General features: G+C 34.2%; 1 protein-coding gene across 7 annotated transcripts in view; it reads left to right on the forward strand.

Moving 5' to 3' along the window:
* The window catches only part of PSPC1 (paraspeckle component 1), an 86,034-nt gene that overhangs the window by 32,463 nt on the left and 32,398 nt on the right, over positions 1 to 21,173 (forward strand). For all 7 annotated transcript variants that reach the window (XR_012922504.1, XR_012922506.1, XR_012922507.1 and 4 more), the window contains exon 6: positions 1,334 to 1,439. Coding sequence is in view for 2 of the 7 variants with exons in the window: in XM_076009569.1 (XP_075865684.1) it covers positions 1,334 to 1,439 (106 nt within the window). In the remaining 5 variants the exon portion in view is untranslated. The remainder of the gene's footprint in view (positions 1 to 1,333; positions 1,440 to 21,173) is intronic.

The raw sequence follows: 21,173 nt of genomic DNA on the forward strand, positions 1-21,173 counted from the left end.
TAATAGAAATAACATTCTTTTTTTACTTGGCTTTTTTCTGACAGCCACACCATACACAGTCTTTTATGTCAGTAGGTATAGACCTACAACTTTGTAACAGTTGTGTTCCTTGGCATCAGTGAACCTTAATTGTCCCCCAGTTAAAACTGATTAATATCTCTTAAACCTTTTGCTTTTACAAATAATGCCACGGAATATTATCTGTGTGTTCATATGTCCTCTTTACTGGAAATGGATTTTGCACATTTAAAATTGTATATTGGAAATTGTCCTCCAAGTAGATCATTGTCCACAATAGTCTCTCTGCAATTCTGAAGACCAAAAAGCCTTGAAACCAAAAGTTTTTTCTTGTATCATTTAGTGAGTGGTAGGATCTGACGTGAGTCTATTTGATGGCAAAGCTTGACCCGAACTCATGTTGCAGTTTTGTAAAACCTTTATCATTTCCAAAGAGTGTGAATGTTCATCTTCCTACAGAAATTTTTTTTTTTTTGAGACAGAGTCTTGCTCTGTTGCCTGGACTAGAGTGCCGTGGCATCAGCCTGGCTCACGGCAGCCTCAAACTTCTGGGCTCTAGCTATCCTTCTGCCTCAGCCTCCCGAGTAGCTGAGACTACAGGCATGTGCCACCATTGCCAGCTAATTTTTTCTATTTTTGGTAGAGACAGGGTCTCACTCTTGCTCAGGCTGCTTTCAAACTCCTAAGCTCACATGATCTGCCCACCTGGGCTTCCCAGAGTGCCAGGATTACAGGCATGAGCCACCGTGCCTGGCCTGACATGAAGTCTTAACAGTGAGTTTTTCCTCTAGTAATGGAATAAATCACAATGTCTTTAGTGGACTTGAGTTTTGTCTAGGCATTGTGGTCCTTTGAGGTGATTTATCTCTCATTATGTTCTTGAGTGCCTTTCTGAACTCTGTTATGCTACTGGTAATAGATACTAGACTTTTCTCTTTTTTATACTAAGAGGGTACATGTTTGAGCTTTTTTGAACTCTTTTTTTTTTATTTTATTTTTTTCGAACCCGGGCCGCGGCGGTGAGAGCGCCGAATCCTAACCACTAGACCACCAGGGATTTTTTGAACTCTTGATTTCTTGAATATGAGCAAATGACTGTCCTAGTTACGTTACTCAATTTAGTTAACCTTAGTTAAATTCCTTTATTTCTTTGTTTTTGATTTATTAAAGGCTTGGAGCAAAATAGAAGAAGGTAGGTAAATTGAGGATGTCATGGCCAGTCATTAGTCACAGATTTTGGCATAATGTAAATGAAAATATTCAATTATGGCTCACATGTCATGTTGGTGAAATTTTTGCTTAAAAATTTTTTTAGGCATGAAGAAGAACATCGTCGCCGTGAGGAAGAAATGATCCGACATAGAGAACAGGAGGAACTGAGGCGTCAGCAAGAGGGCTTTAAACCAAACTACATGGAAAATGTAAGTAAAACACTAGTTAACTAAAATGGATTTTATATTGTCAGGTTTACAATGTATATTTAGAATTCTGTAGATTTTGGTTTATGTAGTAGTCAATTTTCTAACCTTTTTGAACATATCATGTTAAACTAGTAATTTTCTCAACCTCTTCCAGGTAGTAAATCAAAATTAATTTCTGAAAATAATATCTATGTTTTATGAAGTGGATGTTATATTTTTCCATTGATCTTTTAAAAGAAATTTGCTAATAAATTAGAGATCTTATATATGTGTGTTATTTCACTTGACTGATTTTTAAACATATACTTATGTTAAAAAGTCTTTTTGGGAAGATTTTAGACATATACAGAAGGAAACTAGTATGTGGTCATTATCCAGCCATAACAATTACTTGAGGCTAATCTTTTTCATCTTTAAGTATGCCCGCTTTATTTTGAAAATTTGTATGAAATTCCTGAATTGATATAATTAATAATTATTTTAAGTATATATCTTTAAAGGATGAGGATTTTAAAAAAATAACTCGTATATTTAAAAATTGTCTGTTCTTTATTGTTAACTTGTTAAAGTTCAGATTTGCTTAGGGCTTACAAATATATATATATTTTTTATAGTTGATTTCTTTGGATTGGTTGATATATATAGTTGGTGTTTTTGGTCTATAGCTTTTCTCTTTTCTTTTTCTTTCTTTTCTCTCCTCCTCTCTCCTCTCTCCTTTTTGCTTTCTTTCTTATCTATCAACAGAGCTTCATTGTATAGTGTATCTCATATCCTCGATTTTGCAGATTGCATCCTTGCAGTGATGTTTGACACGTGCTTTATCCCTGAATTTCCTGCAAACTGGCGTTAGTTCAAAAGACTTGATCTGACTGACCCAGGTTTTTGTTTTTGTGAGGGCAGGATGATTGAGCAAACAAGACTACTTGAAATATATTGAAGTCTACAAGTTCTTAATGATAACTAATAAAGAGCCTCATTATTCACCTTGAAAGATGCCAGTTTAACTCATTATGCTGAAAAGTATTTACTATTATTTTTTCTCTGGTGTTCCAAAGCCATGATTAATAAGAACACAAACTTTTAAAATAAGTTTCTGAGGTTAAAAGTATTAATTCAAATCATTGGTACTTTTTTGGGGGTCCTTTTGTGTCCCCATTTTGTCCCTAGATAATTAAAAAAATTTTTTTATTAAAAAGAATATACACAGTAAAATAAATCCTAACTTGTATACTGATAAGAAATTTTTATCCTACTGTCAAGTAAATGTCCTTTGAATTAAAATTATATAGCACTGAAATTCAGTTAGAGAAGTTTTTGTTTTATAAGTCATTCTAAAGGTTTAATTGATTTTAAAATTCCATTTCCAAATTAGTTGACTTAATTTTTTTAAGCGTTCTAAATTTTGAGTTATTTCTAGCATTATTTTACCATTCTTTACTTTTCTTCTTTGAATATATAGCACTCACTTAGTGACATCTTAGCTTTTTTGTTACATTTGAATATAAATCTGTTGGATTTATCAATGTAAGGGTGTTTTATGATATTGTAAAATAAAGTGAAATTTTTAAGTTTTCCAGATGTATATTTGAAAAATAGTAACTAGTGTTTTTATCTTCAAAGAGAATCATGTATAGACCGTATATACCATATTTAGGCAAACTTCCTTTGAGGATTAGGAAATTCTGCCTACTCTTTTTGTTTACCTGAATATTTACTAAAGTGCTTGCTTATAGTAAAATTGATGGAATTAACTTTCTTAATATTTTTCTGGCATAAATTTTATATTTTTGGAGTGAATGTGTAGCTGTTTGTATAATGTCATACATACATCAATTAGGGGACTAGAAGGAAATGATTAAGTAAAATGTATTCTGCTAAACTTGATTAAGTTGGCTATATCATAAATTCAGTTGCAAACTCCTTATTTATTTATTTATTTATTTATTTATTTATTTATTTATTTATTTATTTATTTATTTATTTATTTTTGAGACAGAGTCTCGCTTTGTTGCCCAGGCTAGCGTGAGTGCCGTGGCGTCAGCCTAGCTCACAGCAACCTCAAACTCCTGGGCTCAAGCAATCCTGCTGCCTCAGCCTCCCAAGTAGCTGGGACTACAGGCATGCGCCACCATGCCCTGCTAATTTTTTCTATATATATTAGTTGGTCAATTAGTTTCTTTCTATTTATAGTAGAGACGGGGTCTCGCTCTTGCTCAGGCTGGTTTCGAACTCCTGACCTAGAGCAATCCGCCCGCCTCGGCCTCCCAGAGTGCTAGGATTACAGGTGTGAGCCACTGCGCCTGGCCCTTATTCTTTAAAATAATTTTATAATTAAAATAACTTACACACCATGATTTTCTATATGCTTAGTGTTATTTAGTATTCGTATAATCAACAATGGACTATTTCAATTTTACTTTTCTATCTTAAATTATTTGAAACATTGCTACAGCTTAAAATTGAATTACTGCAAATTCTTTTTTTTTTTTTTTTTTTTTGAGACAGAGTCTCGCTTTCTTGCCTAGGCTAGAGTGAGTGCCGTGGCGTCAGCCTGGCTCACAGCAACCCCAGACTCCTGGGCTCAAGCGATCCTCCTGCCTCAGCCTCCCGAGTAGCTGGGACTACAGGCATGCGCCACCATGCCCGGCTGATTTTTATATTATATATATTAGTTGGGCAATTAATTTCTTTCTATTTTTATGGTAGAGACGGGGTCTCGCTCAGGCTGGTTTTGAACTCCTGACCTTGAGCAATCCGCCCGCCTCAGCCTCCCAGAGTGCTAGGATTACAGGCGTGAGCCACCGCGCCCGGCTTGCAAATTCTTAAACATTTTTGTGTTTAAAATTCATTTTTGTGGTAGGGAAAATTTACAAATATCTAATGAACTTTGAGAATAGATTAATCAAATATTTAAAAATATTCATACTAAACTTACTGGCATTTCAAAAATAGATCATATATTGTTTCAGAAGAGTATGGTCATAAAAAGGATTAGGTGCTTATGCATTTAAATACTAAGATAACTTTTTTCTAAGTAGTTAAAATTTGTGTTGCATGTTTTTGAAGCATCATAATTAATTTGACTAGAGTAGAAATCAGGAAACCATAGCCTGGGATCACTGCCTGTTCTCATACAGCTCCACCACAGAGATAGGGTTGGTGTTTACGTTTTTAAAGGGTTATTGGAGAAAAGAAGAAGAAAAACATTAGAAACTATTTGTGATCCACAGTGACTTAAAATATTTGCTCTCTGGCCTTTTTTATCTGTTGAACCTTGGGCTGGAATATTTGTGTTCTTTTGTAAAATTAGTACTTATGTTAGATAGGCCACAAAGGTATTGTGCTGTTGATTTTCTGAAGAGCATCTGTATTTCAAATAGTATGTAAATGAGGTATGATAATTTGGCTAACAGTAGAATTAGATATTTACAGAGAAATACAGTATGTGTTTTATTGTTTTCTTTTGAAATTAGAAATTATATGAATAGGCACAAGTTTTTTATTTTGGTGTCAGTTTTATTTGGTTCCTAGCTTCGTAATTCCTTGTTAATACAAACTTACCAATTACTAAAAAAATGTTAATAAAAGCTCTTTATAGTTCTCATTTATTTTATATTAACAGGAAAACAATAGGAAAATATTGTGTTACCAGCAGTAACTTGAGGCAGTTGTTATCAGTTATTCATTTACTTTGAAAATTATCTATGGAGAAAATTGTTAAACAATTTTAATGCTTTTTTTTTTTTTTTTGAAAGCTTTGAAATTAGGCCCTCTTATGTGCTCTTTTTTCACTGTTCAGTTTAAAGGGAGAAGTCAAATGGTAAGTGTTCAGCTTGCCCGAGAGTAATGAGTGAAGTAGATTTCCTTCAGTAGTTTTCAGATGCCACTTCTCATTTTTTTCTTGTCTTCCTATTAGAAATATTCCAATGCAACTAAGAGTACAGGGCTTTGGAGAATAAAATAAATATTGATTTACATAGTTTATGTCTTAAATAATATTTTTTTAGTGTAACAAAGGATGAGGAAAACCTTATCATATTTGGTCATATTTTTCTTTGTCAGCCTTCAACTTGATCATAGTTTTATGATACACATGGTGATATATTTTTAAGAGTCTCAAGGATATAAGTCAGTACTTCGTCAATTATAAGTTGTCATTTTTATTTCATACTTTATTTTTCCTTAGAAGAACTTTTTGATAATTACTATTATAATTATAAACATGATATTTTTTACTTTTGTAGAATAATATACTTTTGACTGCCTTAAAAATTTGTGCATTTTTATACTGCCTTAATTACATTTAGGTTTGTTCTTACCATAGTGTAGAGTGTATTTGACCATTTTCTAGCCATTATTCACTAAGTTGAAGTTTTCTGCTTATCACAATCACATATTAGAAGTGATTATTCTGGAAACAATAAGAATTTTATGAGATTGTCTTTCATAATTGCCTTGTGATTATTTTCATGTTAGATTGCTCTACTTACTGTAAATTAATTAGTTTAAATACTTAAGTACTACAGTGTACTATAATCTTTATTTGTGGAAACAGTTTGCCTTGCAGTAAATGGCAGATTTTAATTCTAATATTTTGTTGATACAGTTTCTTAAAGTAAACTTATTGTGAAAATGTCAATGTCATAATATTATCCAGATGTCAGTCTTATTCTAGCTTTAGTAATTGTGTCATGTACTCATGAAATACTTTGGGAAAATTGGGGCAGAGTTTAGGTTGTATACTATTTAGTTTTAAAATCTGAGAAGCTTATTTTTCTGGTATGGTAAATAATATTTGCTTTTTTAATAAAGAAAAGAATAGTGCTCCAGATCTGTTTCAGATATCCTGCATTAAATTAAATACATACCTGACTGGGTACCAAGGTTTTTTTTGGCCTCATTTTAGTAGTTGGGAATAGCTTTTGATACTTGAAAGTGTGTGTAATACATTTGTTATTCTATGGTAAGGCAACAATTTGACCTAGTTATCTTTGTCAGAGGTGTTCTGTTGTGGCGTCCCAGAAATTATCAAATAGTGAGGCCAGAAACATTAAGGAAAGGTTCCCAGAGGCAAACAGTGTAATGTCTCTTCCAAGGACATTAATTTTCTTTTTGTATTTTCTCTTCTCTTTTCTAAAAAATATTTTTTAGAGAAGGGTCTCGCCTCAGCCTCCACAGGCATATGCCACTGGGCCCATTAGGATAGTGTTTTTTGAATGTATGTAATAAACACTCAGGGAGCTTTTTAAAAATGTGAATTCCTAGCCGGGCGTGGTGGCTCACGCCTGTAATCCTAGCACTCTGGGAGGCTGAGGCGGGCGGATTGCTCAAGGTCAGGAGTTCGAAACCAGCCTGAGCAAGAGCGAGACCCCGTCTCTACTATAAATAGAAAGAAATTAATTGGCCAACTAATATATATATATAAAATTAGCCGGGCATGGTGGCGCATGCCTGTAGTCCCAGCTACTCGGGAGGCTGAGGCAGCAGGATTGCTTGAGCCCAGGAGTTTGAGGTTGCTGTGAGCTAGGCTGATGCCACGGCACTCACTCTAGCCTGGGCAACAAAGTGAGACTCTGTCTCAAAAAAAAAAAAAAAAAAAGTGAATTCCTAAGTCATATACCTAGAAATTAGTTGGTTTTGTGATCCACATAGATTGTGATGCATTGTCTTTTCACATTTTTTGCTAAATCCTTTAGTTTTCAACCTTGCAACACATTTGTGGAACTTCGAAAAGAAAAATGCCTGAGATCCCATCCACCAAATATTTTTTTTTAGTAGGTCTGCGTTGGGGCCATGGGATCTGCATTTTAAAAAACTCTACAGCTTGTGTAATCTTTTTCTTAGCAAAGGTTGAAAACCAATGGCTGGACATTAAAACGAGAGATATGTTGAAATCAGTAGTAGTAGTAGTAGTAGTTGAAATTTTTATGGGTCCTGGGGAGTGTGAGTGGAGAGCATGCTTGATGTGGTTTAACATGGAGGAGGTATGATTCATATAGAAGACTGTTTATTTCAAGGTGGAGTCTTACTGTGTTGCCTAGGCTGGAGTGCAGTGCCTACTCACAGGTGCAGTTGTACCGAACTACAGCCTTGAACTCCTGGGCTCTAATGATCCTCTCACTTCAGCCTTCTGAGTAGCTGGTACTATATAGTTGCATTTCACTACAACTGTCTATAGAGCACAATTTAAGTAACAGAGCATTTTATGTGAAGAGTGTCCTGTGAAATTTGGGTGTGGCAACCTTGAATTGGGCTTTCAGCCTATATGTTCAGGAGATAATTGTTTCAAACTATGCATTACTTCTTAGTATTTTAATCACTTCATCTAGACACCAGGGATTGACAGAGTAGAGTAGGCCATGCTCAACCTGCATGCTTCCTGTTTTTGTAAATTTTATTGTTAACACAGCACATTTTTTTGATTGCTTATTTATGGTTGCTTTGTTTTACGGAGGCTGATTTGAATAGTTGTGACACAACTGTATGAGACCGTATTGAGACTGTATGTCTTGCAAAGCTTAAAATATTTCTAGCCCTGTACCAAAAATGTTTGCTCACTCCTGATCTAGAGGCAATCTGAGAGCTGGGGGGAATCTATAAAAAGTGGCTCATGTTAACCAAACTCAGAGTTTGTGAATTGTAATGCAAATTTATTAATTTATATATTCTTTTCCAGTGTTTTTAGCACAGAACCTCATATCCCAGATCCAGGTTTCCTGAGGAATCCAAATTAGTGTCCAGAAGGTTCATTGGTAGTCATGGTTATAAAGAGAAAAAGAGAAAATGTTGTGGGAAGAACTGGTAAAGCGTCATTACCCTACAGCTAATAACTTGGAGTCTTAAAATCTTTTATAGTTCTAATCAGTAGAGGTATAAAACATTGTTGTTTCAAATGTTACCTCCTCTTGATCAGTATTGCCACATTTGGCCTATTATTTAACCAGTAACAACTTTGTCAGTCTTTTTTCTTGCTTCCTGCATGGGCATTGTTTTTCTTAATCACCCTTTGATTTAATTCTAACCTGACTTCCCTGATGTGCCATGAACAAAACTCAAGAACAGAAATTCCAGTCATAAAAATTTCCATTAATTGGTGCTTGCAGAGAGAAATGATTTCCATTGTTACTTACTAATAGGTACAAACTTATTTTCTGAAATAGTGTGTGAAATTTTGAGAGAAGTTAAAATTTTGTGATTTCCACATGGCCATCATTCCTTTATCGGCAAATTTTTTAGCTCTAACAAATAGCTTGATTATGTTGCAGTAGAAGATTTTTTGGGTTTGCTTGTGGAAGTCTAAACACTTGAAGCATTCAAACAAAGGACACATTTTACGAGAGATTTTTATGGCCTCTACATTGTCCTCTGAAAATAACTGAAGAATTATTTGCTGTAGAATTTGGTGTGACCTATTGCAGGCATAATGGTGGCCCAGTCCCAGTGGTTTGGATGTGTTGGTGAAAATCAAAATGGATAATAACAGTAATATTGTCAGTGGTTTCACATGTAATGTTCTAGTTGTGACCAGTTTGGCTTGTTTATATATTTTATTTATTTGCTAAAATAAATGAATCGATTATCATAACAACCTAAAGACTTTTCTGAATACTTGGGTGGTGATACACAATTAGAAATTGACAGACTTTTGTGTTCAGATGAAAACAGATGTAAAGTTTGTAATATTTACACATATCTGAAATGATCTTTAGAATCTTGATGATTTGGGATATTTGGGTTAACGGTATTTGTCAGATTTAACCAGGTATTATTTGATCACTTCTCAAAAGGATTATTTAATAGTTTTAATATTAATATAATCTAATCCTATATGGGAAAACTTAAACTTTTTCATCACAACTGGGACCAACGAATATGGATATTATTTAAAATACTTTTTATATAGCAGGTGCATAAAATGGGCTTTCTTTGGTAAACCAGGATGTATGATTACCCTCATCATATATTATGATTATAAGTAGTAGTTTTCTTTTCTCTGTTTTATCATTCATATTTTAAAGACTTTTCTGAATAACAAGGTAGAAATGATTACTGAATCTCTTATATTCTATATATGCTTTTTCAGAGGACACCTAATTGTACTTCATTATTTATATGTCAAATGACTCTAGTGTCTTTTTTGGTCTTACCTTCCATTAGAGTTTCAGAGAGGTTCATAGCCGAGAAAAATTTCCATCTTTTTTTCTCATGAATAACATCTGTTTAAACTCTGGTCAGATATTATCTGTTTCCTCACCTGAGTTGTGATCCTTTTCATTTTTAATATAATTTTTGTAGTACTTACCAAGTTGCAATGTAAGTTTTTTCTGAGTTTGTTGTCCACTAATTGTGCTGAGTTTTTTTAAGTCAGGAATTTTATATTTGTGATATTAAAGTGAGTTAGATAGAAAATGAGAAAAGTAAATACTTGTTGATATCTTGTTTTTCAAATGCCCATGCAGCTTAATCATGGTTTTCAGTGTTTTTTATGGGCCCTGACATTTTGGTATTTATTGAATACTAATGCCTCAGTTGGTAAACACTTAGTACATTAGAAAATACAGGTGGCATTGAGACACAGCTCCGTATTTTTATAGACTTCATAATGGAATCACATAAAAAGAGTAATTTTTTAAAGCAGATAATTAATAATTATTTTGTACTTGGTTTTCAGCATACCTAACTTTTGAATATGCGGATGCCACTTGAATATTTCTTCAGAGGATTAGGCTTACAGGAAGACTCGGAGGTTTCCATTTAGGAAGAAATATTGTTTACAGTTTCCTGTGTTCAAAACATAGTGCAGAGCACTGTGGATACAAAGAATATTAGAGGATTTTAGGTTAGAATACTTAACACAGGGGGGTATATTAAGCAATAAAAAGTTCTGAGAGTTTAGACAAATTTTCTACTGCTGGCGAGTGTTAAGCATGCCATTAAGTAGCCTTGGTACTATTGTGGAACTTAATTTTTTTTTTAACTGATATGATTCATTTATTACTCTGCTGTGTTGTATTAATAGGTAAACCTCATGTCTTTTCATTAGAAATGGTAAGTTATGATCAATTTTCATTCACAATGGTAAGATTTTTCTCTTAGGTAATGTTGACTTTTATTTTTGAGGAATCAGCGAAGAGGAGACTCAAGACTGGTGAATAGAAGTGGTTAACTAAAGTAAACATGTCTTGTATAATTTCTAATAAGTGTGATCCAGTTAATAAGAATTTTGTCTAATTATTAGTTTGAATTAATAATGAAAAGATCCTAGGAAGGCATAAAAATTTAACATGTTACTTCTGCTTTGTGACTTGTTAAGTGTATTTAGAAGCCACCTTACAGGAGTTCTATGTGGTGATTCAATAAAAATGCTTTTTAGGCTTATCAGTATCTGATATCTTCTGTACTTTGTATTCAGGGTATGAAGCTCTGTAGTATCATCTGAAACGTCAGAATTTTATACTAAAACTAAAAAATGGGAATATCAATATTCACGTTTAATATTAACTACTAGTGTTGGGATGTAGGAACTTGGTTTTGTAAGCATGTTCTCATGAGATACATTTATTTTAGACTGTTGATAATTACAAATTTTCAAAGGCTTTTAAATATTTCAAATTATTGAAAATATATGGGTAAGTTGCTTCTTTGTCTTATGGTATATCCACTATATTGTTTACTATGTTTCAAACCCTGGCTTTTCTGGTTGTAAATTTACCATATTTTTCGTAAGATAACTTCTTCATTTGGCATACTGCTTTTTCGAAATCATGATTTTAAACTACCAATATGGTTGTTACAGTAGTTTCTGTTATAATTGTGAATTTTAAGTAACTTCTTAATTTCTGTTTTGGTGCTACTTTAATATTGAAAAAATTATTATGTATTGAATCTGTTGCTTTGAGTTAGCTACTTAGGAAAAAATATATATTAACAAATTGACAAAATTTTAAAACTTCTGGTAAACTATTAAAATTATCTAATGTCTTAATATCACAAATATCACAAACAGAAAATGACATGCTCTAAAATATGTACTTAATTCGTCATACATTGGCCTTTTTTACATATGCCTTATTTTCTTCTTTTCATTGCTTTCTTCTGTTAATGAGACCAATTTGGAGTTGTTTCTTGTGCAGTTTATATTCTTTTGTTTCATCTTTCATACCTTGACCTGGCCAGTTGTGATCGTGCCAGTTGTTTAACTTTGTTAAGGGAATGTATTCAGTAAGAAAGAGGTTATGGATAAAGAAATGCAAACCAGTCACCACTATTATGTGAACTTCGGTAAGAGTGTATTAATAGTATTATATTTGTCTTGTAGCTGATATCATTGCTCATTTCTTTAGGAGTTTTGTGTAAAGTAACTAAATTTGAGGAATGCTTAAATACTGCTGATCAACTTCAGGTTTTACAAGCATCTCTTCAGAGAGTTTGCCATGATAATTGACAATGGCAATCTTATAAATGTTCTCAGGTATATGCATTAAAAATAAAATTCTCAGCTGAATGTTTAAAAATTAATTTATCTAAAATACTTATTTCCTTCTGTCTCTTTGCTAGAGTGTATGTGATTGATTACATTTAATTCACCTTCAGTTACAAAGCCACCCTATGTAATATTAAAAAATAGCCATGAAATTTACCATATATTCAGTTGAATTTGACAGTAATGTGAGAATAATCTATTTACTCAATTACCTGGAACTAGGCCTTAAAAAATACACTGTTGAATATATCTGGTTTATGAGGTATATGTCAATGAACACACTAAGTCTCCCTACTTCTATTTCTTGTTGCCTCTATTTCTGAGTCAGTATTTAACAAGGAACAACTATTTCTGTTTCATGACTAAACCTTATAGTATAAATTAAGATGTAATTAACCAGTCGTTGTGGCATGCACCTATAGTCCCTGCTACTTGGGAGGCTGAGGTGGGAGGATTGCTTGAGCCCTTGGGTTTGACCCCAGCCCGGACCCTGTCCCCTAATAAAAGGGAGTGGGGGAAGAATGAAATAGGTTATTCAAAAGGAAATATTTTAAAGTCTGTCTGTCTGTCTCTCTCTCTCTCTCTTTTTTTTTTTAAAGAGGAGTTTGGCTGGGTGCTGTGGTTTACACCTGTAATCTCTCAGCACTTTGGAAGGGTGAGGCAGGATGATCGCTTGAGGCCAGGAGTTGGACACCAGCCTGGGCAACATAGTGAGGCCCTGTCTGTACAAAAGATTAAAAAATTATCTGGGCAATGGTAGTGCATGCCTGTAGTCCCAGCTACTCAGGAGGCTAAGACAGGAATATCATCATTTGAGCCCAGGAGTTCAAGGCTGCAGTGAGCTGTATTATGCCATTGCACTCCAGCCTGGGCAACAGAGCAAGACCCCATCTTTAAACCAATAAAATAGAAGTTTTAAGTTTACAGCAAAATTGTGCGAAAGGTACAGAGATTTTTACATAATCCTGTCCCCACATAATTATTGCTATGCCTCATTATCAAAATTCTGCACCTGAGTGGTACATTTGTTAAAATTGGACCTACATTGACACATCCTTATCAATCAAAGTCCATAGTTTACATTCTTTTTTATTTTTGAGACAGAGTCTCACTCTGTTGCCTGGGCTAGAGTGCCGTGGTGTCAGCCTAGCTCACAGCAACTTCAAACTCCTGGGCTCAAGCAATCCTCTTGCTTCAGCCTCTCCTGAGTAGCCGGGACTACAGGCATGCACCACCATGCCTGGCTAATTTTTTCTATATATATTTAGTTGGCCAATTAATTTATTTCTATTTATAGTAGAGACGGGGTCTCGCTCTTGTTCAGGCTGGTTTCAAACTCCTGACCTTGAGTAATCCACCCGCCTCAGCCTCCCAGAGTTCTAGGATTACAGGTGTGAGCCACCGTGCCCGGCCTCTTGGTGTACATTCTGAGGGTTTGGCAAACGTAATGACATGCATCTATCATTATAATATCATACAGAGTATTTTCACTCCCATAAAAATCCTCTGTGCTCTGCTTATTCATATCTGCCCTCTAACCCCTTGGTAACTGGTGATCCTTTTACTGTTACCATAGTTTTATCATTTCCAGAATGTTATATAATTAGAATCATACAGTAAGTAGCCTTTTCAGATTGGCCTCTTTTCACTTAGCTATATGCTTTTTTTTTTTTTTTTTTTTTGAGACAGAGTCTCACTTTGTTGTCCAGGCTAGAGTGAGTGCCGTGGCATCAGCCTAGCTCACAGCAACCTCAAACTCCTGGGCTTGAGTGATCCTTCTGCCTCAGCCTCCCGAGTAGCTGGGACTACAGGCATGCGCCACCATGCCCGGCTAATTTTTTATATATATATCAGTTGGCCAATTAATTTCTTTCTATTTATAGTAGAGACGGGGTCTCGCTCTTGCTCAGGCTGGTTTTGAACTCCTGACCTTGAGCAATCCGCCCGCCTCGGCCTCCCAAGAGCTAGGATTACAGGCGTGAGCCACAGCGCCCGGCCTTAGCTATATGCTTTTAAGTTTCCTCCATGTCTTTTCAGGGGTTGATGGCTCATTTCTTTTTAGGGCTGAATAATATTCCTTTGTTTGGATGTAGCAGAATTAATCTGTTTCCTACTGAAGGACATCTTGGTTACTTCCAAATTTTAGCAGTTATGAATAAAGCTGGTATAAATATTCTTATGCAGGTTTTGGTGTGGACCTAAGTTTTCAACTCTTTTGGGTAAAAAGCAAAGAGCAGTATTGCTATACTGGATGGTAAAAGTATGTTTAGTTTTAGAAGAAATTGCCAAACTCTAATCCAAAATGACTATACCAGTTTGCATTCCCATGAATGAATGAGAGTTCCTTTTGCTTGCAACCCTTACCAGCATTTGTTGTTGTTAGTGTTTTGGATTTTGGGCATTCTGATAGACAGGTAGTGCTATCTCATGTTAATTGCAATTGCCTAATAATATATGTTGTAAAGTTTCATTTTAAAAATCTTAAAACTGAGGAACATTTCCCCTAATCTTCATTGTTTAAAGATATTTTAGAATGCATGTATTCAAACTGAGGGGAAAAAACCCACCCTAGGATATATATGTTAAAAGATTGTCTTTTTTCTTAAAATAATTTCCCCCTTCCTATCTAGCGTGAGTAATAAAATGTTTTAGAAATTATTGTTTTTAATCGCCTGAACTAAAAATGTTAAGTTTTCTTAATATTTCATTCATATAATTGATTTTTTCCCTTTTTTATGTCTAAATATGCTGTGTTAGCTATTCTGGATGCTTAACAGTTTTTATCTAATCTTATGGAAGTTTGGCTATTTAACTAATACTCTTATTTATGTAAACTTCTAGTTAAGGAAGAGATAAAAGAATGCAGTTTGCTAACTAAAATATTTACAAGTGCTAAATGTAATTGATTTTTTGGGAAATTAATTTTTAGGAATATTTAATGATAAAGAAGTTGGGCCAGGTATGGTGGCTCATGCCTGTAATCCCAGCACTTTGGGAGGTTGAGATGGGGAAGATCACTTGAGACCAGGAGTTCAGACCAGCTTGAGCAATTTAGTGAGACAATGTGTCTTTAAAAAAAAAGCAAAGCTGGTTGTGGTGGCCTGTACCTGTAGTCTCAGCTACTCAGGGCTGAGGCAGGAACATTACTTGAGCCCTGGAGTACCTGTGATTGCACTCCAGCCTGGATGACAGGACAAGGACCAGACCCTGTGTCCAGAAAAAAGAAGCAACTGAATCTTTGTTATCTACTGAAACTTACTATACTTTTCTCTAGAATTACATATTTTTTAGTGGACGTAAGTGTTCTCTATTATTTTTAGTATAAGTCTGTGTGACTAAATCAGAATATTGATTGTGGTCATTAATACTGTTTTTACTCAAGAATTTGAATTGATCAAAGTGTTAGGTGAATACATCTTGTCATTGATCATAAAATGTTCCAGTTTGACACAGGTAAGGCAGTTTTTATTTAGTTCACTGTATCCTTAGATTTACTGTATCCTTAGACTTTACTTTTGCCTTACTTGTGTACCTTGGAATTCTTTTAAATTAGGTTAACTTGGGGGGAAAATCCCTCATTATATGGGTTCAGTATCCCTTATCCAAAATGCCTTGGACTCTGAAGTATGTTGGATTACATATTTTTGGATTTTGGAATATTTGCATATATAATGAGATCTCTTAGAGATGAAATGAGACCTAAGTCTAAAGAAAAAGTTTGTTTTTTCTTCTTCTTCTTCTTCTTTTTTTTTAAGAGCCAGATTTTCCTCTGTTACCTAGCTGGAATGTAGTGGCATGAACATTGCTCATCTCACTGTAACCTCAAACTCCTGGATTCATGGGATCCTCCTGCCTCAGCTTCTCTAGTAGCTAGGACTACAGGTGTGCGCCACCATAACTGGCCTATTTTAAATTTTTTTGTAGAGATGGGGTCTTACTGTGTTAGGCTGGTCTCAAACTCTTGGTCTCAAGTGATCCACTCACCTTGGCCTCCCAAAATGGTGGGATTACAGGCATGAGCTACCACACTTGGTTTATTTATACTTCATATATACACATCGTGAAGTTAATTTTATACAATATTCTTAATATGTGCACAAAACAGAGTTTTGACTTGGACTCATCACATGAATTTTCCACTTGTGGTATCATCTTGGTGCCCAAAAAGTTTTAGGTTTGGAGCATTTTGGATTTTGGACTTAGAGATTTGGGATGCTCAACCTGCATGTTTAAAATCACAAATTGAGCCGGGCGTGGTGGCTCTCACCTGTAATCCTAGCACTCTGGGAGCCCGAGGCAGGTGGATCGCTTGAGGTCAGGAGTTTGAAACCAGCCTGAGCAAGAGTGAGACCCCCATCTCTACTAAAAGTAGAAAGAAATTAATTGGCCAACTAATATATATAGAAAAAATTAGCCGGGCATGGTGGTGCATGCCTGTAGTCCCAGCTACTCGGGAGGCTGAGGCAGCAAGATTGCTTGAGCCCCAGGAGTTGTAGGTTGCTGTGAGCTAGGCTAACGCCACGGCACTCTAGTCTGAGAGTCTGTCTTAAAAAAAAAACATAATAAATAAATAAAACCACAGATTGATAGAAGTATTAGATATTATAGGAAAAAGTCTGTGTTTTAAATAAAATAGTGTTTTGTGCTGGTCGTGGCATATTTATTACTACTGTTTGGGAAATATTGGTTAGGTTAATTTACATTAGAACTAGAACAAGTTTTATGCTATTGTGTATTTTCATGAAAGAAGTCTCACTGGAGGTTTAAAAATGGTAGTTCTCAAACCTTTTGGCTTCCAGATCCCTTTACATGCTTAAAAAGTATTGAGGACTTCAGAGAGCTTTTGTTTAGGTTATATCAGTAAATCCCATATTAGAAATTAAAATAAATTTTAAAGAAAATCTGTTGTATAGGGAAGTGACCTTATTTTACATTTTTACAAATATTTTTAATGTTGAACTTCGATGTAGTGGGAAGAATGGTAGTATTACGTTTTTTTAATGTTCTGCTCTATAGAAAATGGTTTGCGTTCCATATTTATTCCATGTCTTACAACAAGCTCTTTTGGTTAAAAAACATTAAGAAAAACCTGTCTTTACATGGATAAGTGATAAGTAAAGGGAGAAATACATTAATTTCTTTAGATAATGGTGGATTATTTTTGATACTACAGTAAAACTTAAACAAGTGGTAGTATCTTAAAAGTACTCTTTTGCATTAAAATTTTTTGCTCTACCTTCAACTTTTACTCACTCATGATTTTGTAATGTCCTGTACCAATCAATAGAAAAATACTGATCCAGTGACCTAAGCAGATTATCCAAATGTTAATGCATTTTATTATAGAAAGTCAAAAAGAAGTCACAGTTCTTAATATTGATCTCAGTAGAAAATGTCTGACAAATATTCAAGTCAGTAATCATAGTTTGTCAGATGGTAGTATCTCAAGAAAAAAATTGTATTTTATGAAAAAAGTGGCTCATTCAGCATGCAGTCCAATTACAAATGCTTTTTCTTTTTTTTTTTTTTTTTTTTTTTTTGAGACAGAGTCTCACTTTGTTGCCCAGGCTGGAGTGAGTGCCGTGGCGTCAGCCTGGCTCACAGCAACCTCAATCTCCGGGGCTCAGCGATCCTACTGCCTCAGCCTGCCGAGTAGCTGGGACTACAGGCATGCGCCACCATGCCCGGCTAATTTTTTGTATATATATTTTTAGTTGGTCAATTAATTTCTTTCTATTTTTGGTAGAGACGGGGTCTCGCTCAGGCTGGTTTCAAACTCCTGACCTTGAGCAATCCGCCCGCCTCGGCCTCCCAAAGTGCTAGGATTACAGGCGTGAGCCACCACGCCCGGCCACAAATGCTTTTTCTTGAAATAACCACACTACTTCAGAATGCAGAGTGCTTTGTGTATAAATTGTTTTTAAAATAAATTGTTTATTTAAAAATATTTTTAAAGAATATTAAAAGCATGTATCCAAGATTTAATAAAATTAATAATTTTTACTAATTCATCCAGATCTTCATAATTAAAAATTTTTTTTCATACTTTAAATCTTTAAACTTAAAGTTTCATGCATGTGACAGATTCAGTGGTTTTAGTAAAAATTGAGTTCAAGTACCTTGATTTGTGCTGAAACACTGAGACTTCCCGGCCATTGCTTTTGCACCATTGTTGATATAGTAAAAAGCTTCATAAGAGCAGAGTATTATAACTATGTCTTAGTGTTAATAGAAACATGAAGTGGGTTTTTTTATTTTTTAATTTTTTTTTGTTGTTGTTGTTTTATTTTTTGTTTTTTCTTTTTTTTTTTAAGACAGGGCCTCACTCTGTTGCCCAGGCTAGAATGCAGTGATACATGGTCATAACTGCCTGTATGAGCTCAAGTCATCCTCTTGCCTCAGCCTCCTAAGTAGCTGGGACTACAGACATGGGGCTACCACACCTGGCTAATTTCTTCTGTTTTCTTTTCTTTTTTTCCAAGAGACTTCTGATTGTGTTGCCCAGGCTGGTCTCAAACTCCTAGCCTCAAGCAATCCTCCCAATTGCTGGGATTGACCCACACAAGCCACTGTACCCAGCCATGAAATAGTTTTAACTTTGTGCATTTCCTGAAAGGATCTTGGGCACTCTTAGTGCTCCTTTGATACCTGGTTCTGGGAATGGGCCATACTTTTGCTTCCTTTTTTGGTCATCTGTTAATTTAAGTACACTTGAGTGACAACCTTTTAGGAATATATATGTAATTATTTTCATGGAAAGGCACACAATCTTATAAACATTATTAAGGATAAGTTAAAAATCTTGCCTTTTGGAGGCTGACACAGGATCGCTTGAGCCCAGGAGTTTGAGGTTGCAGTGAAGTATAATGACGCCACTGCACTCTAGCCTGGGTGGTAGGGCAAGACCCTCTTTCAAAAAAAAAAAGAGAGATCTTGCCTTTTGTTAGGTTTCAATTATTGGAATTATTAAAGAATGAAGGCACCTGGTGAAGGTGGAAATCTTATGAATTCTATTTTATCAGAATGTTATAGGCTGGCTCAACTAATTACTACTTGTATTATCTTGACCAAGTTATTTAACATCTCTGTGCCTCAGTTTTGTCATCTCTGAAATGGTATAACAGTAGACTTACCTCGTAGGATTGAAAGCTGAGTTTTTGTTACAGTGTTGTTTTATTGCACTGCAGTATTTTGAGATGCTGATTAGAAATAAGTTGTTTCAGCTTATATCACAGCTCTTAATTTTTGGTAAGAAGGTATCAAAATTTGTAAAAATATCACATATCATGTACTAGTTTTAATTTGAATTGCATTTTAATTTGAAATACATTAAAACTAAATCATAGACATGAGGGCCGTGTGTATTGTTTTTTGGGTGGGGACACAGTTGTAGTGAACTTCAAGTGATTTTCTGTATTTACATTTGATAAAATGGTAAAGTGGTAGTGAAAAATACTGTCTTTCAGTTTACAAAACACCTTAATAAATGTAATCTCTACCTCTTTTGTATTTTACTAGAAGTATGTAGCAGTGGATTTCTAGAAAGTAACAGCATCCTGAAGACATGCATAGGAAGCTGAAAACTTATTTTGCTCCTTCTAAAATACTTACAAAGTGATCATCATCAAATTATTCTCTTTTTCATAAACTTGAGTAAAGCTATGTAAAATAGTATTCATTAATCTTCTTTAAGATACTGTCAATATTACTAAGTACAAGTGTATATAGTGAAAAATGTAATAAACAACATGAATTGGTATTTTATATGGTAATATGTTATATTAACATGGAATATTCTAAGGCATTCTGATTATTTCATTTACAGAAAGATTGTAGCATCAGAAGGGGAATGTTACTGACAGTTAAAATCATAGATCTCTCCAGCATGTTAAAAAGTTTCCCATGAAATTCTCTTAATAATGAAAATGAATTTAATAATAACAAAGTACTTTGTGAATAATTGTATGTTAAATAGTTATTTCTGAGAATAGAGCTGAAAGAGACATTAAAAAGGATTGTTTATGCTCCTTTACCCTTCCTAGAGTGCTAGAGGTAGTTAGGGATATTTGAAAATTGAAGTCTCAGAATATAATAATTAACTTCTTTTAGTAGTTAGACATTGCATTTCTAACCTTTCTTACTTAAGGCAAATCCAAAGATAAAAATATAAATTAAATCCATGTCCCCTCCCCCCGAAAAGTCATGATTTATGTCATGTTTTTACTCTGTGATGCTGGAATATAACCAGGATCTCAGTAACAAATATCTGCTGTTATTTATATATAGTATAAATATTATATGCATATAGTAGATTATATAGAAGATTTTGGGTGTGTTGAAAACCAGTGTTCCCTTAATCAGTAGGTTCTAAGTAGTGATGAGCTGGCAGCTTGGTTTACTTTATTGAGAAGTATTGATAAGTGTTAATTTAAAATAGTTTTTTCATATAATGCTTGAATCAGTAGCCAATGTTATCTTATAGTCTGTATTTTTTTCCTGGTCATTAATAGTATCCGTTAATAGTCAAAAGTTTTTTGAGAAGAGATGTATTTTTAGAAAAGTTAAAAAACAGCTTTTAGAAAGATTTGGTATTTAAGTTTTCTAAATAATGTGACAAAGCATTTTTCCTCCATGGTGCTATTTTTGTTGTACCATAACTTCATTTATTGTACCGTAACTTCATTAAAGATTATCTTTGGATATCTCCATTTAGGTTAGGTAGGCAGGTTTTTTATTATTTTTTTAAAGGAGCTATTTGCTGCTTAATAACATTTATGTTTCCATCATAGGCTTTTATTTCCAGCTATTATGAGTGCTTTCACCAGTATTTTATATTATTAAATACAATTTTAAATGAACATTTAGATTTTAGTAAGATTACTTTTCAGAAGTATAATTACCCTTTCTTTAAACATTGCTGCTTTTGTCTCATAATAGAATGTTTTTCATGATTGCTATATTTAACGTACTTGTCTGTCCGAGATAAAATTGCAATTTTAATGTGATATCTTGAGTAATTTCATCTAGAGATTTCATCAAAATTAATTCTATGTAACTATTACTGGTAAATGAAGAGTTTTTAGGAAGCAGTTTCTGTAATAAAATTTCAAACATTTTGAACATTTATTTGTATGACCTGTTGTGTTGTCGTTAATATCAAGGGCACATTGTTCCCAAACTTCCCAGCTGTGTAATACTTTAATTTAGGTTTTTACATAAAATTGTTGCTCAGTTATAGGAAAGCAGTGTTA

This window comes from Microcebus murinus, chromosome 13, assembly GCF_040939455.1.
Source record: "Microcebus murinus isolate Inina chromosome 13, M.murinus_Inina_mat1.0, whole genome shotgun sequence".
NCBI lineage: Eukaryota > Metazoa > Chordata > Mammalia > Primates > Cheirogaleidae > Microcebus > Microcebus murinus.